At 38.5% G+C, this 20,834-nt stretch overlaps 1 protein-coding gene across 7 annotated transcripts in view; it reads left to right on the top strand.

Annotated features, from left to right (window-relative positions):
- The window catches only part of KMO (kynurenine 3-monooxygenase), a 61,198-nt gene that overhangs the window by 18,392 nt on the left and 21,972 nt on the right, over positions 1 to 20,834 (top strand). For 6 of the 7 annotated variants that reach the window (XM_009441743.5, XM_063790142.1, XM_016941709.4 and 3 more), the window contains 7 exons: positions 446 to 535; positions 5,090 to 5,138; positions 10,120 to 10,207; positions 11,622 to 11,787; positions 14,384 to 14,455; positions 15,889 to 16,010; positions 17,899 to 18,046. In XM_009441743.5, coding sequence (XP_009440018.1) covers positions 446 to 535; positions 5,090 to 5,138; positions 10,120 to 10,207; positions 11,622 to 11,787; positions 14,384 to 14,455; positions 15,889 to 16,010; positions 17,899 to 18,046 — 735 coding nt within the window. The remainder of the gene's footprint in view (positions 1 to 445; positions 536 to 5,089; positions 5,139 to 10,119; positions 10,208 to 11,621; positions 11,788 to 14,383; positions 14,456 to 15,888; positions 16,011 to 17,898; positions 18,047 to 20,834) is intronic. The other variant, XM_009441745.5, reaches the window with a different exon arrangement.

Here is a 20,834-nt window from a genome sequence, read left to right as displayed (position 1 = left end):
TTTGAGCTGACAGTACAAGCAAATGTGAGTGCTATTTGCATTCCTATTATTTTCTCCCAGATAGCAGCAGTCATGTGTAAGAAAACACTTTGCATTGAATGTTAGGAACCCTGGGTTTTACTCCTCATAATCTCCCTTTTTGTCATGATGAGAAAATCACTTAACCTCTGTAACAACAAATCACTTTCCTCAATCTGAGATATTCGATTTAGATCAGATAAATTTTAAGCCAGTTCTAAGATCTAAGATTAAAAAAACAAACTAAAAGCTTCAGGATCACCATTTTCATTGAAGGAGTTTCTACCACGTCGGGCTTCTATGGTCTTTCACAATTTTTAAAATTTCTTGGAGAATATATGAAATTACATTTAAAAATCAACTTCTATCTTTCTTGCATAATGCCATGTTACTGTCATTGAAGTCAATATTTCTGGTTTCATTTCAGATTGTATCCCAAGGTATTCCCATGAGAGCAAGAATGATCCACTCTCTTTCAGGAAAAAAGTCTGCAATTCCCTATGGGACAAATTCTCAGGTAGGTTTACCCCGGAGATCATTGTGCATTGATTATAAGGAAGTCAACGTCTGGAACTTGCCTCTTGTTTGATGGCCCCTCTCTCTCCAGCCCTATCTCTGACATTGCGTGGCTCAGTCTAGACCCCAGGAATACAGATACTAGTTGGCAAGTTTATTCAGAGGAGATGCTCAAAACAAGCCCCAGCGCAGAATAAACATTCAAGAAGAATTAGCTGTTACTGTTCTTATTGTGTCATTTCTTGCCTTTGCGCTGCCCTGCTACCTGGGACAGCCTTTCCTTCTTTTCTCCTTTTCAATTAGATAGAGAAGATGACTATCTTATTTGTCGTCAAGCATAATGTACAAGAACAATCTAGAAGGTTTCATGATGTTGTTGCCCTTCCCTAACTCACCCTCTTGCTCAAAATTGGGCTTATAATAGAATGTATGGAATGATCCAGAAATGCTTTGAGTACTACATGATTTCTAAAACAACAGAGGCCAGATGAAGATGGAGAGTTTATGAAAGGAGACTCATTATCCTGCTCTGTGCTTTCCTTATCTTTCACACAGTAACACACAGAACGGGGGAAATATGTATTTGTATTTTATCTAATTAGACCTTCTGATTCTGTTTCTTGAGAGAGAATGAATGCACCAAACATCCATCGACAACAGAAAAACTCCAACTTCCTTTATTTTTATCCAGCCATGCCTCCTTTTATGAAGTGCAGAGTGTGAGTGAGAATTCGTATTCTTCTAAGTCTCTGACCCTCAGCAGAGCTCTCATTGAAACTAGACCTGTGCTTCTCAAACTCACCTGGGATCCTGTTAAAATGCAGTCTGATTCATTAGGACTAGGGTGGAGGCGGAGGTTCTACATTTCTAACGAGCTTCCGGGTGTTTACTTCTTTCACTGAGTTGAGAGTGAAATCAACGTAAACGTCTCACTGTTCACTTGTATTAACAAGGAATGTCCCGAGGAAGGCCAAGTCATCATAGCCGCCCCCGCTTCAGAGACTGAACCAATAATGTATCCATAGATAAGATACGGTTCAAATATCAGAAAAGCTAAATGAGGAGAGGGACCTGGAGCTGACACCATCACCCCACCACCTTGTCTGTGTGTGTGTGAGTGTGAGTGTGTGTGAGAGAGAGAGAGAAAGAGCGTGCGTACATTCCCCAAGAGAGTGAAAGCGTTGGTGTGAGTTCCCATTTTGCGGCCTTCAATGCATTACAAGGAGGAAACGGCCCCTCCCGCATCATTCCTGCTACTTCTCAATTCTTAAGAACTCAGTTTATGCAAAATTTACAGGGGCCCCACATACTTCAGTTTTTCTTTATCGTCACTTTTATATCTCAGTCAAATATGGCGGCCTCCTTGCCCTTTAAGAACTGCATAAAATTGCTTTACCTGGTCAGTTCCACAGCCTGTGGGAGCACAAAGCCATTCCCATGACTCCGGGATTTCTTCACATCCCCGGGGAGCCCACCTTCTCTTGGCCTCCTTTGCCTCTTGGTACCCCACTCCCTCTCACCTGGTATTGGCCGTGTACCATGGTGGTCCGGATTTGAAATATACCTCCTCCACCAATTCCCACAGACAACACTCACTCAAAAGATGCATGAGTCTGCTGAAGACCTACGGGTCATGAAGAGACCCCTTTGTGGATGGCACGGGCAATGATTTAGAAATCTCTAATCTGCAAATTTTGACCTCCAAAATCCTTTCTGACTCCCTTCCCTGGCCTCCCTCCTTCAGCTGTTTTTTCTTTTGAACTTTCTCCAATGTGATGTCCAGATTCTTCTTGTCTTGCTGGGTCCTCCCATCTTCTCCCCAAATTGCCCTGGAAACTGTCAAAATATTCTCTAATATAGAGAGCAGGTCAGAGCTCCTCAGTTCTTAATCCTAACCTAACCTCTTATGCTCAAAATAGAGAAATGGCTCCCCCTTAGTAGAAAACATTCTCATTTGAAGGTATTGAGAATAGAGAAAATAAACTTTTTTTTCTAATATGTCTGAGGTAGTCAGTACTACAACTAATGTCTTACAGATCTCCAAAGGATATATGTAACCTTTTTTAGGTTTTACTATTATCTTTTTGGTTACAGAGGCCACTTTATAGCGCTTGACTTGTTTATTCTTATTTATTCTTCATCAGACCAATCTTGTAGAATTAAATATTGGAGAAGTAAGACTTGATGGGAACGACTCAAATATTTGGTTATGATATAATACTGTCCAAAGATATGGAGTAGACTAGAAAGGGACATTCTGGTGTTCCTGCAGGGATGACAAGTCTATCAGTTCCCAGATGACTGATGTGGGAAGAAAATATTTTCCCCATGTAAATTAATCTTCATAATTTGGGCCAAGCACAGTGGCTGACACCTGTAATCCCAGAACTTTGGGAGGCCAAGGTAGGTGGATTGCTTGAGCCCAGGAGTTCAAAACCAGCCTGGGCAACATGGCAAGACCCTGTATCTATAAAAAAAATTTAAAAATTAGCCGGGCATGGTGGCATGGGCCTGTAGTCCCAGCAACTTGGGAGACTTAAGGTGGGAAGATCGCTTGAGCCCAGGAGGTTGAGGCTGCAGTGAGCCGTGATCACACCACTACACTCCAGCCTGGGGAACAGCAAGACCCTGTCTCAAAAATTTTTTTAAAAATTAAAAATTAAAAAAGCTTTATAATTTGAATGTTTCCTAACATAATTTAAATAGCAAGTTTGATTTCTGTTGAAATACAGTCTATTAATAACCTAGCTTTGAGGCAGAGAATGAAGATGTTTCTGTTCATTTTAAATTATACAAAGACCGGAATTTCCTCTTCAGTCATTGCCACTGACCACGTTATTTTTACACCAAGTATAGATTTAGCTGCCAATGTATACTTCTATTTTTGGATGAGGTGAAGATTTATAAATTAGTGTATATGTGTTAAAAATATTTGTTATGTCCCATAATTTGGAAAATTATATGCTTTAAAGTTTTAAAGAATAGATTCACCCTGAATTACCAGCTTGCATTATGACTTTAATGGGCCCCAGGTGGGCACTTTGGCCTCCATGGGCTCCTTTTCTAGAAAAATGATAAATATTAAAAATTAGATTTTATGGGTTCATTGGTATAAAGATTAATAAAATCCAGGCCAGATTTATTATTACATATTTTTTATTACATAATATTTTTCTTCCTTTCTTCCTTCCTTCCTTCCTTCCTTCCTTCTTTCTTTCTTTCTAGACAGAGTCTCACTCACTCTGTCATCCAGGCTGAAGTGCAGTAACACGATCTCGGCTCACTGCAACTTAGGCCTCTCGGGTTCAAGCAGTTCTGCCTCAGCTTCCTGTGACTACAGGCGCCCGCCACCACGCCCGGCTTGTTTTTGTATTTTTAGTAGAGACGGGGTTTCGCCATGTTGGCCAGGCTGGTCTTAAACTCCTGACCTCAAGTGATCAGCCTGCCTCAGCCTCACAAAATGCTGGGATTACAGGAATAAGCCACCATGCCTGGTCACTTTTTTCCTCTTGATTTAAAAATAAACTAAAATCAAAACATTTTTACAATACTTTTAAGAGTCCATAAAAATGCTTTGATTTTAGTTTATTTTTAAATCAGGAGGAAAAAAGTGGCCAGGCGCTGTGGCTCATCCCTGTAATCCCAGCACTTTGGGTGGCCAAGGTCGGTGGATCACCTGAGGTTAGGAGTTCGAGACCAGGCTGGCCAACATGGCAAAACCCCATTTCTACTAAAAATACAAAAAAAAAAAAAAAAAAAAAAATAGCTGAGTGTGGTGGCAGGCACCTGTAATCCCAGCTAGTTGGGAAGCTGAGGCAGGGGAATCACTTGAACCCGGAAGGTGGAGGTTGCAGTGAGCTGAGATCTCACCATTGCACTCCAACCTGGGCAAAAGAGCAAGACTCTGTTTCAAAAAAAAAAAAAAAGTATTGTAGGCCCATAGGCGCTGTGCCTACCTTGCCTCAAGGGAGGGTCAGCTTTGCTGAATTGTCCTATAAAGTCAGAAACAACCAACACATGTTCCATGCAAGGACTGGTCCTATTCCTATCAATCTTCATCCCTGCCACAACCAACACACACACACACACACGCACGTGCGCGCACACACACACACACTTTTTACATTGAAATGAAATCCTTTAAAGTTGTCTCTTCAGGAAATAGCACTTTGATTCTAGTGATACTGCCATGACTGAAGTTTTTCTAAGAGCTAAATTTGGAGACCTAAGCTGAAAATATTACATTTATGATTTGTTTTTAAAACAGAACTCTCTTGATGAAAATTATATTTTAGCTACAAGAGAAGGATTTGATTTTTAAAGTATTAAACTTTGAAAAAGCCTAAGTGTAAACTTGGATATTGTATTATATGTGTTTGTTTAAAGTGATCTTTTTTAAACAAAAAAATCAAAGGTCACTTAGCGAAATGGTTATAAAACTAAGCTTGCAACCCTCTGCTAAATAATAAATATGTTTTATTGCTGAGTGAATAACTTAGAATTATATTTGTCCATTCACCAGAAACAAACAGTATCTACTCTACTTTTCTTGCAGTATATTCTTTCTGTAAGCAGAGAAAATCTAAACAAGGATCTATTGACTGGTAAGTCTAATGTTCGATTCACCAGTTGTCATTTTGAGTAAAGCACATGACACTAATCTTGTCATATGATTTATTGGATTTGTTTGCTGCTCCTTTTTATGGGTTATGAAGAGCAAGACTATGTACACTACAAAGTCCTTCTTGAAGCTAGGTATGATAGCTCATGCCTGTAATCCCAGCACTCTGAAAGGCTGAGGCCAGGATCGCTTGAGCCCAGGAATTTGAGACCAGCCTGGGCAACATGGAGAGACCCTATCACTACAAAGAATAAAAAATTAGCTGGGTGTAGAAGCATGTACCTATAGTCCCAGCTACTCAAGAGCCTGAGGTGGAAGGATCACTTGAGCCAGGGAGGTCGAGGCTACAGTGAGATATGAGTGATGTGATTGTGCCACTGCACTCCCAGCCTGGGCAACAGAGCGAGACCCTGTCTCAAAAAAAAGAAATAAACGAAGTCCTTCCTGAAAATACCAATTGCCTAAAGTTTTTAGAGACAAAGTCTTGCTGTCACCCTGACTGATGTGCCGTGGTGCAATCATGGCTCACTGTAACTTCGAAATCCTGTGCTCAAGCTATCTTCCCACCTTGGCCACCCGAGAAGCTGGGACTACAGGCACATGCTACCACATACGACCAATTTTTTTACATTTTTTTTTAAAGGCAGAGTCTTTCTATGTTGTCCAGGTTGGTCTTGAACTCCTGGCTCAAGTGATTCTCCCACCTCAGACTCCAGAGTAGCTGGGATTACGGGTGCTAGCACCCACTTCACTGACAATTCTCTGAATCGAAATCATTTGTTCAACATATACTGAATCCCTATGGTCTCCTAGGCACTGAGTGAATGAGTGTTCACGCTGATGAAGAACTCACACTCTAATGGAACGACAGATAAACTCAAACAATTTGCAAAGTGACACAATTAGATTTGCCTTTTGGGCCAGGCGTGGTGGCTCACGCCTGTAATCCCAGCACATTGGGAGGCCGAGGCAGGCGGATCACAAGGTCAGGAGTTTGAGACCAGCCTGGCCAATATGGTGAAACCCTGTATCTACTAAAAATACAAAAAGAAAAAAAAATTAGCTGAGTGTGGTGGCACATGCCTGTAATCCCAGCTACTCGGGAGGCTGAGGCAGGAGAATTGCTTGAACCCAGGAGGTGGAGGTTGCAGTGAGCCGAGATCATGCCACTGCACTCCAGCCTGGCTGACAGAGCGAGACTCAGTCCCAATAAAATAATAATAATAATAATAATAATAAAGATTTGTCTTTTAGAGAGATGAAAAGCCATAGTGTGAAGACTGAGAAAGGGTTGCAATCTTCAAGGCATTTCCATAATCTCTGGGCACAGAAGGGCCCAAGAATAAAGCTATAGTAATGTGGCTGGAGAGTAGAGTGTAGATTCATGATATTTGTAAGAGAACAAATCGAGACATAGGGGATATAGAAAGTTGAGAAAAAAAAGGTGTAAATAGAACCCTGAAGTTGTGAATTTGTGTAACTAAAAAAAGCCTACCTATTCATGGAAAAGCCACTGGATTACAAATTAAATTTGTAGTTTGCATAGTCGATCCAGTCACACCCCATGTATCCCTTACTAAGTTTAGGCCTACACTGCAGTTGCTTTTCCTCCCTTCAGCATTTGTATTAAACAGATTTATTCCCAGCAAAGCATGCCACTTAATATTTCTACCGTCTTTTAAACTAGTCCCTCGTGATGGAGCCCAGTAGACTCTGATTTTTAAACAGAGACTGTACATGATTTATCTTTGTTTCTCCACAATCTCCTCAATATATCTACTGAATGTAATTGAATCAAATGGGATTAAACTGGGAGGAGGAGGCCTATGAGGAATTTCACTTTAGTTGATTCACCAGATACAAGAAAGAGGGTTTAGTATTATTACTAATTGTATTTCTTTAGTTATATTTGTCAGACTGCCTTTTGGATGGGTAGATGGGTGTAGTAGAGCCAGTTTGCTAGGTATATTCAGGTTGATCTCAAGAAAGCAAATGAACCAGCCGGGTGCGGTGGCTCACATCTGTAATCCCAGCACCTTGGTAGGCTGAGGAGGGAGGATGGCTCAAGCCCAGGAGTATAATTGCATCACTGCATTCCAGCCCTGGTCCACAGAGCAAGACATCAACTCTAAAAAATCAAAACAAAACAACAACAAGAAAACTCCACAAAACAGCTTTTACAAAAAGCAGTACAGCAGACCTATGACACTCTTTCAAAAATCCTCTCAATCTATCAAGATAAAACTAATAGCAAACATTCATCGAAGCACCAAGCTGTATCTTAAGTGTTTTACATGCATAGATTTGCATAACCCTTCCAACAACTCTATGAGGGGGAAATTACTTTTATTTCCGTTTTATAGATGGTGAAATGGAGGCTTAGAGAGCTTGGATCACACTGTTAGTAAGTGGTAGAATCGTCTGTTTATTCCAAAGCCCATGCTTTTAATTATTATGACTTCTGCCTCCAATATTATATATAAAACATCTGCTAATACTAAGGAACTTAAAACACGGGAAAGGTACAATCTTGGTGTACACACCAGAAGTTCCCCAAATTGTCTTTCATTAGGAATGTGCTGCATGGCACACAATTTCATAAATGCCATAAATACATCAATAAAATGAACGCTGAATCTCTTCACTCTTAAACTTTGTTGGGCATATAAAGTTTGTTCTTTCTTTACGAGGCATCAAATGTGGGAGGTTTTCATTCCACACATTTAATCAATTGTAAATTCTCATTTCTCCCTAACTGCACAAACTCCTCTCTGAAAACATTGTTGCTACATGATTTCCCTACGTCAGCATTTCATGGGGGATTGTTTCACGGTTCATCCGCTATTCTGTGAGATGTTAATAATTATTAAGCCAAAGCAAACAGACAAAGGATGTGTGGCCAAATAAGTCTGACAAACCCTGCATCAAACAAGTTTTCAGTCTTTTCTCTTATAGTACTTCTCAGGGCTTTTATTATATTCTTGGTCTGCATTGTGGATCTTCCAGAGCAGCACAGTCCAACATGTGGCCACAAATACCAGGCACGTGTATACTTTTCCAATTTATGCTAACCATGTTAAAAAAAAAAAAGAAGCAGGTGCTGTTATGTTTAATAAGATATTTTAACCTAGGCCAGGCGCAGTGGCTCACACCTGTAATCCCAGCACTCTGGGAGGCCGAAGGGGGTGGATCACCTGAGGCCAGGAGTTGGAGACCAGCCTGGTGAACATGGTGAAACCCTATCTCTACTAAAAATATAAAACTTAGCTGGGCGTGTTGGTGGGCACCTGTAATCCCAGTTACTCAGGAGAATCTCTGGAATCCTGGAGGCGGAGGCTGCAGTGAGCTGAGATCATGCCATTGCACTCCATCCTGGGCGACAAGAGTGAAACTCTGTCTCAAAAAAAAAAAAAGATATTTTAACCTAATATATCCAAAATATTATTTCAATATGTAATCAATATCAGAAAGTTATTCACTGTCATTCTTTTTATATATACTTGTTCTAATTTGCCAAAATCCAATACAGGCAACACATCTCAATTTAGGATAGCCACACTCCAAGCACTCAAACACTACATGTGGCTGGACACCAGGGCAGCACAGTCCAAGACAGAGTATTCAGCATTACTCTAGTCTTTGGCAACGGAACAGTTTTTTTAGGGAGTATATCCCAGGACTAACGTTCTACAAAAAATTACTTAGGATGCAAAATACTATATACTTATGTAAAAAATAAACATAATTTTTTAAAAAGTTTTTTTCACAAACACATGTTATGTTTCTAAAATATATCCTTGGTATATCAGGTCAATTCTGATTACTTCAAAGTTATTTGCCAAACTACTTCTTATACATAGATGAATTTCTTTGGTTTAGGGTCTCTCAGATTTTGCAAGAAAGTTAAAATCTTCAAACCCCAAATCAAACCGAAACAAAAAAGAGTAAAATAAGACAAGATTGAGATGAAGAGAGGAGATAAGTACAGGCAGGAATAGAACTCCTGCCTTATTTTCCCCAGTTTTTTCAAATTCAACATTCTTTTTATTTACGTTTTTGACATATAAAAACTGTACATAATTAATGTATACAACTTGATGAGTTTGGTCCTTAATTTTTTCACTTTGTGTGATCTCAGGCATTTTACCTTTACTTCCAGAATCTTAGTTACTCCCTTTTTAAGATGAAGGATATTGAACTAAATCATCTCTGAGGTCTATTCCAGCTCTAACACCTGTATTCTGATTTATACCTTTAAGAACAATAAATAGGCTATATTTATAGATGAATACATGAGCATTAATAGGGACAAAATCACATTTTACTGTTGTAACAAGGGCATAATTAATAGTTCATAAATTGAAATTCACTCAATTCTCTAGAGTGCTAGCAGGCAGAACAGAAAATTACGAAAATAATTTGTTTCAGTTTATTGAGAGGTTTCAAAGCTTCTTACTCATTTTCCCCCTCACTATTCCAGTGTTTGATTTCAAAGAGATTTAAAATCAACAATCTCTATTTGTGACAACTTCAATCAGCATTCCAGAAAACTAGCTAAAAAGAGATATAGAGACATGCGTAATATGAGGAAAGGAGTTTGACTGAATATTTCCAGTCACAACAAAGCCTCGGATTAGAGGCGACTTCTGAAATATGTGATGCTTGCTTCTTTCCCAGGGTGCTAATAATTACAGCAATGCAAGAGTTTGCACAATGGAATCAGCTGGATGTTTTCTTTTTGAGATGAGGATAATTGATTTTTATTCATCTGTTTCACTACCAAATTATACTGAAATAGTTACCAAACAGTTGTCAAATTACCATTTAAGTGAACTTATTTTTACATTGTTATGAATAAAATTCTCTACCATACTGTTCCCAGAAAACAATTACTATTTCAATTTGATTAAGTGAAGTAAGAATTGAGATTTCATTTCTGTTTGCCTCTTTCTCCATTTCCTCAGCTGCTGAGAAATACCCCAATGTGAAAATGCACTTTAACCACAGGCTGTTGAAATGTAATCCAGAGGAAGGAATGATCACAGTGCTTGGGTAACTACGGGTCAGGTTTTGGACTTCAGAGGTGAAAGCTGGGAGTGGAGAATTGTATCTGCAAACTTTGTTCTTTGGCTCTTTTGAAAGAGTTAAAAGATTATTGAAAGGATCATCCAAATAGTTTCTAGATTCAAGGAATTTTAGATTGCAAATAGGCCCTGATGGCCATCTGAACACCAATGCCAATAATTCTTAATTCTCACACTTGCTCACCTTCCTACTGTACTGTATTCCACACTGGTGACTCTAATGTGCTTCAAACTCTCTCCTCTCTCAAATGTACGTGACCCTCCACTGCTCTCCTCCTGTTCTCTTTCCAGGTGCTATTTCTCTGCCTTTACTTGGATGATTCTATTTCCTCTAAGGTTCCAAGCCTCATATCCCACTCTTGCGATATGCTATGGATCCACACTCATGGGTTCAACAACCACATCTCTAAGATGAACATTTCCAGTCCAAGCCTCTTTCTTCATTCTAAATCCTTATAGAAGCTCAAATCAATTTATGTTAACTTCTCATCAAACATCCTTGCTGGAACATCTTGCCATTATCTCAAACATATCTAAAACCTTGATCACCTACTTCTCCCAAATCACATCCCATTCCTGACTTCCCCAGAACTAATGCCTGAATAATTAGAATCATTCACGATGTGTTCTTTCCCCTGTCCTCTCCCATTAAATCTATAACACTCCCCAGTCTCTCCTACTTTCTACTGGCTTCAGAGTCTGTCTTCCTCCTTCTAGCTGCAGGACAGTACTTCCGGCTCTCATTCCTGCACATGTAATATAATGTGTTGCCATCACCTCATCCCTGTTTTCTGCTCCCTTTGGCATTCTGCCTTCTCTTCAAACTGCCAAGGAAGTTTTCTTAAATTGCAACTCTTCATACATCATTCTCCTAATAGATAATTTCAGTTTCCCTTTTGCCAGAATAATGTTTTAAAATCTTTTATCTTAACATTCAAGATTCTCTTCTTTTCCCCTTCCTTTCTCTCCCTACCTTGTATTCTTTTCTTAAGCTTATCTTCTAACACCTGTGCTCAAGCCAAATGTATTGTTCTTAGAAAATCCTGTGGTTATTCATACATTCATTCATACACTTGGAACACTTGCCCTGTTTTCAAGATTCTCCTCCTTCATGCAGAAATCTCAAATCCTGTCACACTTCTGTGGCCTACCATGTCTTTATTAATCAATATGGTGTTGTGCTATTCTCATAAGCAAACTTATGACTGGGACAAGTGTTTTCATGTAAATGTTACATCTATTAACTCAAAGCTCCAAGTCAAACATGTGAAAGTGAGCTTTCTAAGTTATCTATGGAGCCACTACTTCTCATACTCAGAGGTGCATCATCATTTTCACCACTAGACATATTTTTCTTTTGGATGTTTTGTTCTATTTTTCAGATCTGACAAAGTTCCCAAAGATGTCACTTGTGACCTCATTGTAGGATGTGATGGAGCCTATTCAACTGTCAGATCTCACCTGATGAAGAAACCTCGCTTTGATTACAGTCAGCAGTACATTCCTCATGGGTACATGGAGTTGACTATTCCACCTAAGAATGGAGATGTAAGTCCTTGCCCTTTCTCAACCCCTTCCCACAACCCTTGCTCCATGAGCGTGAATGCGTATTCTAGTGCAGTGGTTCTCAGCAGCATGTCTTGATCCATTTTGAGGCCTATCACAAGAACTTTGTAATGAATAATAAATGGGATGCATGGGTATCTTTTTAACAACACTATTCTCAGTCCTTTCGTGTTTGATATGCTTTCTGGAGTGAAAAAGAAAGGAGCAGTCTGGGCGCAGTGGCTCATGCCTGTAATCCCAGCAATTTGGGAGGCCAAGGCAGGAGGATCGCTTGAACCCAAGAGATCAAGACCAACCTGGGCCACATAGGGAGACTCTGTCTCTGTAAAAAATACAAAAATTAGCCAGGGATGGTGGCACACGCCTGTGGTCCCAGCTACTCGTGAGGCTGAGGTGGAAGGATTGCTTGAGCCCGGGAGGTCAAGGCTGCAGTGAGCCGAGATCATGCCACTGCACTCTATCCTGAGCAACATAGCCCAATCCTGTCTGGGAAGGGAAGGGAAGGGAAGGGAAGGGAAGGGAAGGGAAGGGAAGGGAAGGGAAGGGAAGGGAAGAAGGGAGAAGTTACAACCCTCCTACTGGAAACACATAAAGGATTTGAATAATATCATTTGTCTATGTTCTCTTGGGAGAAAAAAACAGGTTGATGATGAATCCTTCAGTATACTGACAATCCAGGGTTCTTATAACCATGATTAAATCAAATAATAGTTATTAAATAAAATGACTAGAAAATTGTTGTAAAGTGATTTCTATTGTGTTTTTCTCATTTCCTGGTTAAACCATATGTGACTGGAGGCAAATAAGTGGTATGTAATGTTTTCACATTGTCATAAGCAAATAAGTGTAGGAACTTGTTAAGAAAAAAATGCTAACAGAAACAATAAGGATATTGGCTTATAAGTATGGATATGCAAACAACATTAAATACTTGATTTGCATATAAAGCATACATTTTTAAGATGCTGATTTAATCTATCCTCTTAAATCCAGACAAGTGTAAAATAGCTAGTCAATATGGGATAGTGTTGTTAAATACTAAATATCAGCCAGTAAAACCCATATTTTCACATTTCATTACCTTTCTGTTTCATCCTCATGGTCAAAATGTATTTGCTAATTTTTTAGTGCTTATTGTACTGGTTTTCAGGTAGCTTCTGCTCTCATGGCCCAGAATCTGATAACTCTGGATATAGGATAACAGAATTCTGTTGAAAAATTGTTCCAGACTTAAGAAGAACTGTGCTTGCTAAAGTAGATTTAAGAAAGCCCTTTATTTTCTAGGTATACATAATAAATAGTAATAATTGATGGTTTTAAAAAATGTCTCCACTCTTTTAAGAACATTGTTTAGGCATGGCAATGTGACTCAGACATGGGAGCATTTTGACAGGGCCCAAAAACAAGCTTATGAGACTTTCTCTATTTTTCTTTGTGTCTTTTTTTTCTTTTGTTCTTCATGTAATGTATGAAATAGACACTTGCACTCTTCTGATGGTTGGAGCTGGGGGCAAGAGATTGGGTAAATGGCTTTCTACCACTAGTATTACTGTTAAAGCGAAGTAATTGCTTTTCATATGTATTCCTCTTGCCTATTGGACTGCACTGTAAGGTCAAGAGTTATGCACGTACTCATTTCTGTGTCTGTGTGTTGGGCTTTCTTTGGGAGTCTGAGGCTAAAAAAACAAGGAAGACACAGTCCCTTCACCTAAGACACAAATAACTATGATACAGTGTAAAAATGTTAGCTCCAAGACTATGCTGTTTTTTCAGTATTCTTACTATGTAAGCTATACATGGAAGGTGCTCTCAAAACATCTGTAGAAAATAACACAAATTTGAAATAATTGGAAAATTGATTGCATATTTCTATGTATATAATACCCCTGGGAACCTTCAAAACTGTGGGTCACTTGGGTCTTTGGGTCAATTGATCTATCCAAGCAATTAATACTTATTCAGGCTATCATTTGTATTAATAGTAATTACAGAGGACCCACTAAAGAAATAAGACTCTTCTCTATTATTTATGTTATAGGAAACAAACGATAAGAAGCTTGTTTCTAAAATTTTGGTTTGGCTCATGAAATTTAAATGTAAGACCTTTCTGTCCAGTATAGATAAGTTCTGAAATAAGGCAAAAGATAAAGTAAAAAATATATATATAAATATATAATGTATGTGCATACATTATATACGCGTACATATACACACGTACACATCTAGATATGTACGTGTGTGTACATATATATCAGGTATAATTATACCAGCTATGATTCAAGATTTGAGAACATAAGATGTTCTCTCTCTGTCTTTTTCCTTACATATACACACACACGCACGTATTCTGAAATCTTGAAATATACCTGATATCAAAAACCTACCTAAGGTTGAGTTTATAAAGACAGAACACAAAGTGTTTTCTAAGACAACTTCTATTTTATGTAGCAATAGATGTGCATATCATCATGTAGATGCTACTGGTTTTAATTACTGTGGAAACTATTATAAAGCTGAGTCCGTTTTATAGGTTTGCTATATGAATGCACTAATCAATCATATATTCTTTTTTCTGCAGTATGCCATGGAACCTAATTATCTGCATATTTGGCCTAGAAATACCTTTATGATGATTGCACTTCCTAACATGGTAGTATAGAATTTTTTATCAACTGTAATTTTGCATTTGTAATTAATGTTGTTTATTTACTTACATTTGTACTTAGAATATATATACCTAATTGATCTCTTCATTGTTTAATCCATTTAGTGATTATAGCTTTGAAACTTTGGGATTACTGAGGAAAAATCTGAAGGATTTCCAATTATTTACTTTGGAAAGGAGATTTAACTTACATGAATGGATAACAAGAGTTTATGTGTGGTGGTGCCTGTCATCTCCACTAAAGACAATTTAGGAGAAAACAGCCCTTCCAGTAAAGCCAAAGAGATTTAGGTTATCTATCAGGAAGTGATTCAGCCTTTAAGGTCTGTAGTACATTGGAATATGTATTATCAAAAGAGAGCATGGGGATGGGCGCAGCGGCTCACACCTGTAATACCAGCACTTTGGGAGGCCAAAGCGGGAGGATTGCTTGAGCTCAGGAGTTCAAGACTGATGTGGCCAACATAGCAAGACCTTGCCTCTACTAAAATAAATAAATAAATAAAAATGCCAGGCGTGGTGACACGTGCATCCCCAACTACTCAGGAGGCTGAGGTGGGAGGATTGCTTGAGCCCCGAAGATGGAGGCTGCAGTAAGCCGTGATCATCCCATTGCATTCCAGCCTGGACAACAAAGCAAGACCCTGTTTCAAAAAAAAAGAGAGCATGGCTTTTCTTTCATTAGACCCTAGAGACTTTTTTCCTAGGTAGATATAGCTGTTTCTCTGGTTGGGGTCTTTTTTGTTTCTGTTGGTGTCTGTCCTGGGGTCCAGGGCCTAGTAATACAATCCTAAAAGGAAGAAAAAGAGATGTCAAATCTAACCAACCTATTAGTAATTTAAAGACTGTAGGCTGGGCGTGATGGCTCATGCCTGTAATCCCAGCACTTTGGGAGGCCGAGGTGGGTGGATCACCTGAGGTCAGGAGTTCCAGACCAACCTGCCCAACATGGAGAAACTCTGTCTTTACTAAAAATACAAAAAATTAGCCGGGTGTGGTGGTGGGTGCCTGTAGTCCCAGCTACTCAGGAGGCTGAGGCAGGAGAATCGCTTGAACCTGGGAGGCAGAGGTTGCGGTGAGCTGAGATTGCCCCACAGCACTCCGGCCTGGGCAACAGAGTGAGACTCTATCTCAAAAAGAAAAAGAAAAAAGAGTGTAGTATTTGCTGTGTGAAAATGGAGAGTTTACAATATAGAAATTGTCCGAATAATCAAAGAAGCTGGAGAGCACCCCTGGGACTTGGCAGAGCTTTTCTTTGGGAGCAGGGGAACAAAGTGACAGTGCCTTTCCTGTCTGCTTGGACATTCCTTCCAAAAGCTCCCTGGTCACAGCAAGAAGTCTTGTGATTTCAGGAGCCACCTAGTGCCAGCGTCACTTGGCCCCCATCCCCTTTCACTCTGTTTCTCTTCTTCTCACAGGACAAATCATTCACATGTACTTTGTTCATGCCCTTTGAAGAGTTTGAAAAACTTCTAACCAGTAATGACGTGGTAGATTTCTTCCAGAAATACTTTCCGGATGCCATCCCTCTAATTGGAGAGTAAGTTGCAAGATGTGCCTTTTGCTCCATTTGTTTTAATTATTCCAAATTCAAATAAAGGTTATGCACCTGATTTCAGTTTGGGTTAAACACGATGGATCATGCAGTAACCTGGACAGAAACCTACATTAGAGCAAAAGTCTAAGTGGATATTGTGCTGTGAGCAGGAATTCTGAAAAACACCCTTGCCGTGGCCAGTTCCTCCGGGAAAGATGAGCCACCAATGTCCCGAGGCTTTTGTGCATCTTATGCAGGCTCCTCAGGCTCCTTGGGGCTTGGCGTGCCACAGGAACTGGCTGAACTTTTTTCTACTGGTAGATACACAAATCTTTGGCACAGCAGATACATCCGGCAGCTTCAGGTCTTGGATCCTACACTTACTAGACACGTAAGCTTTCCCATATTCCACTCGTGGGAAAAGGTTGATAAATAATAGAACCTATCCCAAAGGGTTGTCATGAGGACTAAATGAGATCGTGTCTATAAATCATTCAGCACAAGGCTTAGCGCATATTAAGTTGTCTCTCTAGACACCTCCAATGATGTCTTCATGAAGGCAGCGCAATGCTACAGACAGCATGCCTTAGTCAGTTCAGTGAGCCATAATAAAACTACCATAGACTCGGTGGCTTATACATGACAGAAATGTATTGCTCGCAGTTCTAAAGGCTGAGAAGTGTAAGATCAAGGCACTAGCAGATTCGGTGTCTGGTGACGCCCCACTTCTTGGTTCATAGATGACAGTCTTTTTGCTGTGTCTTCACATGCTGGAAGGGGCATGGGATCTCTCTGGGGTCCCTTTTATAAAAGCACTAATCCCACTAATGGGGGGTCCACTCCCAAGACCTAATCACCACCCAAAGGCCCCATCTCCAAATACCATCACACTGGAGATTAGGATTCCAACAAAGGAATGTTAGGGGAGCATAAACATTCAGTCTATAGCAGAGCAAGATTTTCACACTGCTTCTGCCCCTTACCTCCCTGAGTTTCACCTTTAAAATGGGTATCTACCATGGGGCATTTGTGAAAATTAAATGAGCTAATTATGTAAAAGGGATAACCCACTGCTGGCCCATAGCAGGTCTTTTAAAAATTGCTAGTCACTTCCTTCCCTGAAGACTAATTTAGTCTCTATGGATCTCACCTTCTCCAACTGTGAAAAGAAATCTCTGCACACCAGAATTAGACCTTGTGTACTTTCAAACTGGTTTCATGGCTATCTTTTGCCTTTCCAGCCAGATTGAAGATTCTTGAGGCTAGGTACCATTTGTCTACTTAGAGCTTCCTCAACTCTTCTACAGATGCTTTACAAATATTAGGGTTTTTGTTTGTTTTTTATTATAAGCACCATGTTGTACAATAAATCTCTTGAATTTATTCTTCCTGTCTAACTTAAAGTTTGTACCACTTGAACAAATTATTCCCATCCCCCAAATGCTAGTTTTATTACTGTTATCTATTTCCAAATACATAAAGATTCACATTAATTTCAATTTTGGTTTATTGTCTTCTAATCAAATGCAGAGTAGCATTTGCTCAATTTTTTTATGGAAACCTAAAATACACTGCTGTATTTGAAAATCTCATGGCCCAGGTGCATGATAACAAAGTTTTAATAATATATGATACAGAAATATTTAAATTATTCAAATACAGCCAAACTTTTATTTTTAATGTGATTAACATTGTTGCAGACCAAGAAGGTAATTAGAATAATGGAATTTTAGGGCTGGAAAAACTTCAGTTTTTCCCTTTTCTGTTTTCTTCTTGGCATTCTTGTTTTTCAACAAAACTTCGTGATAGTTAATTTAGTAAACCTAAAAGAATTTAGCAGGATTTAATACCTAATTTGATGTCTTTATATTCGGATTCTTTTCCTTTGAAGGAAACTCCTAGTGCAAGATTTCTTCCTGTTGCCTGCCCAGCCCATGATATCTGTAAAGTGCTCTTCATTTCACTTGAAATCTCACTGTGTACTGCTGGGAGATGCAGCTCATGCTATAGTGCCGTTTTTTGGGCAAGGAATGAATGCGGTAAGTTCTCTTTCCCTAGGTAAGTCCCTGAAATACTTCTGGGTCAGTCTCAGCTAACAAGTCTTACGTAAAAAATATGTCTAAGACTATCCCCACATAATCCCTGAAAGCACAATCAATTCAGCAATCATACCAGCTGTGTAGCTAGATTGATCACTCTAATCAGAATTTGGTTTAATCAATCCAGTAATCCATAGCAGAAAAAAGCAGAAAGCATAATGCACTCATCCCTTGGTATCACCAAGGGATCAGCTCCAGGACCCCTGTGGATACAAAAATCCATGGATGCTCATGTCCCTGTTGTAAAATGGCATAGTTTTTGTATATAACCTACAGAGAATCTCCCGTATCCATTTTTATATCTAATTTTTTAAAATTTTTTAATTATTATGGATATATACTAGTTTTATATATTTATGTGATACATGCAATATTTTGATTCAGGAATACAATGTATATGACCATATCAGGGTAATTAGGGTATCTGTCACCTCAAGCATTTATCATTTCTTTGTATTAGAAACACCCCAATTCCTCTCTTTTAGTGATTTTAAAATATATAATAAATTATTGTTAACCACATTCACCCTATTGTGATGCCAAATACTAGATCTTATTCATTCTATCTAACTATTTTTGTATCCATTAACTATCTCCACTTTACACTTCCACCCTACTACCATTCCCAGTCTCTGGGGAGCATCATTCTATCTCCATAAGTTTAATTTTTATAGCTCCCTCATATGAGTAAAAAAGAATGTGATAATTTTCTTTATGTGCCTGGTTTATTTCACTAACGTCTTCTGGTTCCATCCATGTTGTTGCAAATGATGGCATTTCATTCTTTTTTCATAGCTGAATAATATTCCATTGTGAATATGTACTACATTTTCCTTATCCATTCATCCATTGATGGACACTTAGGTTGATTCTATATCTTTGCTATTGTGAATAATGCTGCAATAAACATGGGAGTGCAGATATCTCTTCAATATACTGATGTTCTTTCTTTTTGCATATTTACCCAGCAGTGGGATTGCTGCCATATATGGCAGTTTTATTTTTAGTTTGTTGAGGAACCTCCATGCTGTTTTCCATAGTGGTTGTACTAATTTATACACCCACCAAACGAGAGTTCCCCTCTGTCCACATTCTCACCAGCATTCGTTATCACTTGTCTTTCAGATCAAAGCCATTATAACTGAAGTGAGATAATATCATTGTATATTTGATTTGCATTTCTCTGATAATTAGTGAAGTTTAGCAATTTTTCATATACCCACTGGCCATTTGTATGTCTTCTTTTGAGAAATGCCTACTCAGATATTATTTTTATTATTTTATTATTTTAATAATCAGGTATTATCTTCTTTGAGAAATGCCGACTCAGATATTACCAATTTTAAAACATCCATTTTTAAATTGGATTATTCGTTATCTTCTGACTGAGTTTGAGCTTCTTATATATTCTGATTATTAATCCCTTGTCAGATGGGTAGTTTGCAAATATTTTACTTTGTTCTGTGGGTTGTCTCTTCACTTTGTTAATTGTTTCTTTTGCTTTGCAGAAACTTTTTTTTAGCTTAATATGATCCCATTTGTCCTATTTATTTCTGAGTTCTCTATTCTGTTCCAAAGGTCTATGTGTCTGTTTTTTGCTTTGGCCGCCTGTGTTTTTGAGGTCTTACTTAGAAAATTTTTGCCCAGACCACTGTCTTGGACTGTTTCTTCAATGTTTTCCTCTGCTAGTTTCATAGTTTCCACTCTTAGATTTGTCTTTAATCCACTTTCATTTTATTTTTGTATATAGTGAAAGATAGTGGTCTAGTTTCATTCTTCAGCATATGGATATCTAGTTTTCCCAGCACCATTTATTGAAGAGACTGTCTTTTCCCCAATGTGTATGTTCTTGGCACCTTTGCTAAAATTGAGTCAATGCTAAAATTGAATGTGGATATATTACTGGGTTCTCTATTCTGTTCCATTGGTCAATGTGTCTGTCTTTATGCCAGTACCATGATGTTTTGGTTACTTTAGCTTTGTAGTAGAATTTGAAGTCAGGTAATGTGATGCCTCCAGTTTTGTTCTTTTTGCTCAGGATGGCTTTGGCTATTCTGTGTCTTTTGTGATTTCATATACATTTTAGGATTATTCTTTCTATTTCTGTGAAGAATGACACTGGTATTTTTATAGGTATTGCATTAAGTCTGTAGATTGCCTTGGGTAATATGGACATTTTAACAATATTGGTCCTTCTAATCCATGAGCATGGAATATCTTTCCTTTTTTTGTGTCCTCTTCAATTTCTTTCATCAACGTTTTATAGTTTTCATTGTAGAGATCTTTCACTTCTCTGGTTAATTCCCGGGTATCTTACTTTATTTGTAATTATTGTAAATGAGATTACCTTCCTGGTTTCTTTTTCAGATTGTTTACTCTTGGCATATAGAATTGCTATTTATTTTTGTATGTTGATTTTGTATCCTGTAACTTTACTAAATTTGTTTATCAGTTCTAATAGTGTTTTTGGTGGAGTCTTTAGGTTTTTGTAAACATAAGGTCATATTTTCTGCAAACTAGGATAATTTGACTTCTTCCTTTCCAATTTGGATGTTCTTTATTTCTTTCTCTTGTCTAAATGCTCTGGCTAGGACTTCCAGAACTACATTGCATAAAAATGGTGAAAATGGTCATTCTTGTCTTGTTCCATATTTTAGAGGAAAGGAAAGATTTTAAGTTTTTCCTCATTTTGTATGATACTAGCTGTGGTGTTGTCATATACAGCTTT

This window comes from Pan troglodytes, chromosome 1 (genome assembly GCF_028858775.2).
Source record: "Pan troglodytes isolate AG18354 chromosome 1, NHGRI_mPanTro3-v2.0_pri, whole genome shotgun sequence".
Lineage (NCBI taxonomy): Eukaryota > Metazoa > Chordata > Mammalia > Primates > Hominidae > Pan > Pan troglodytes.
This window is presented reverse-complemented; position numbering and strand designations above follow the sequence as displayed.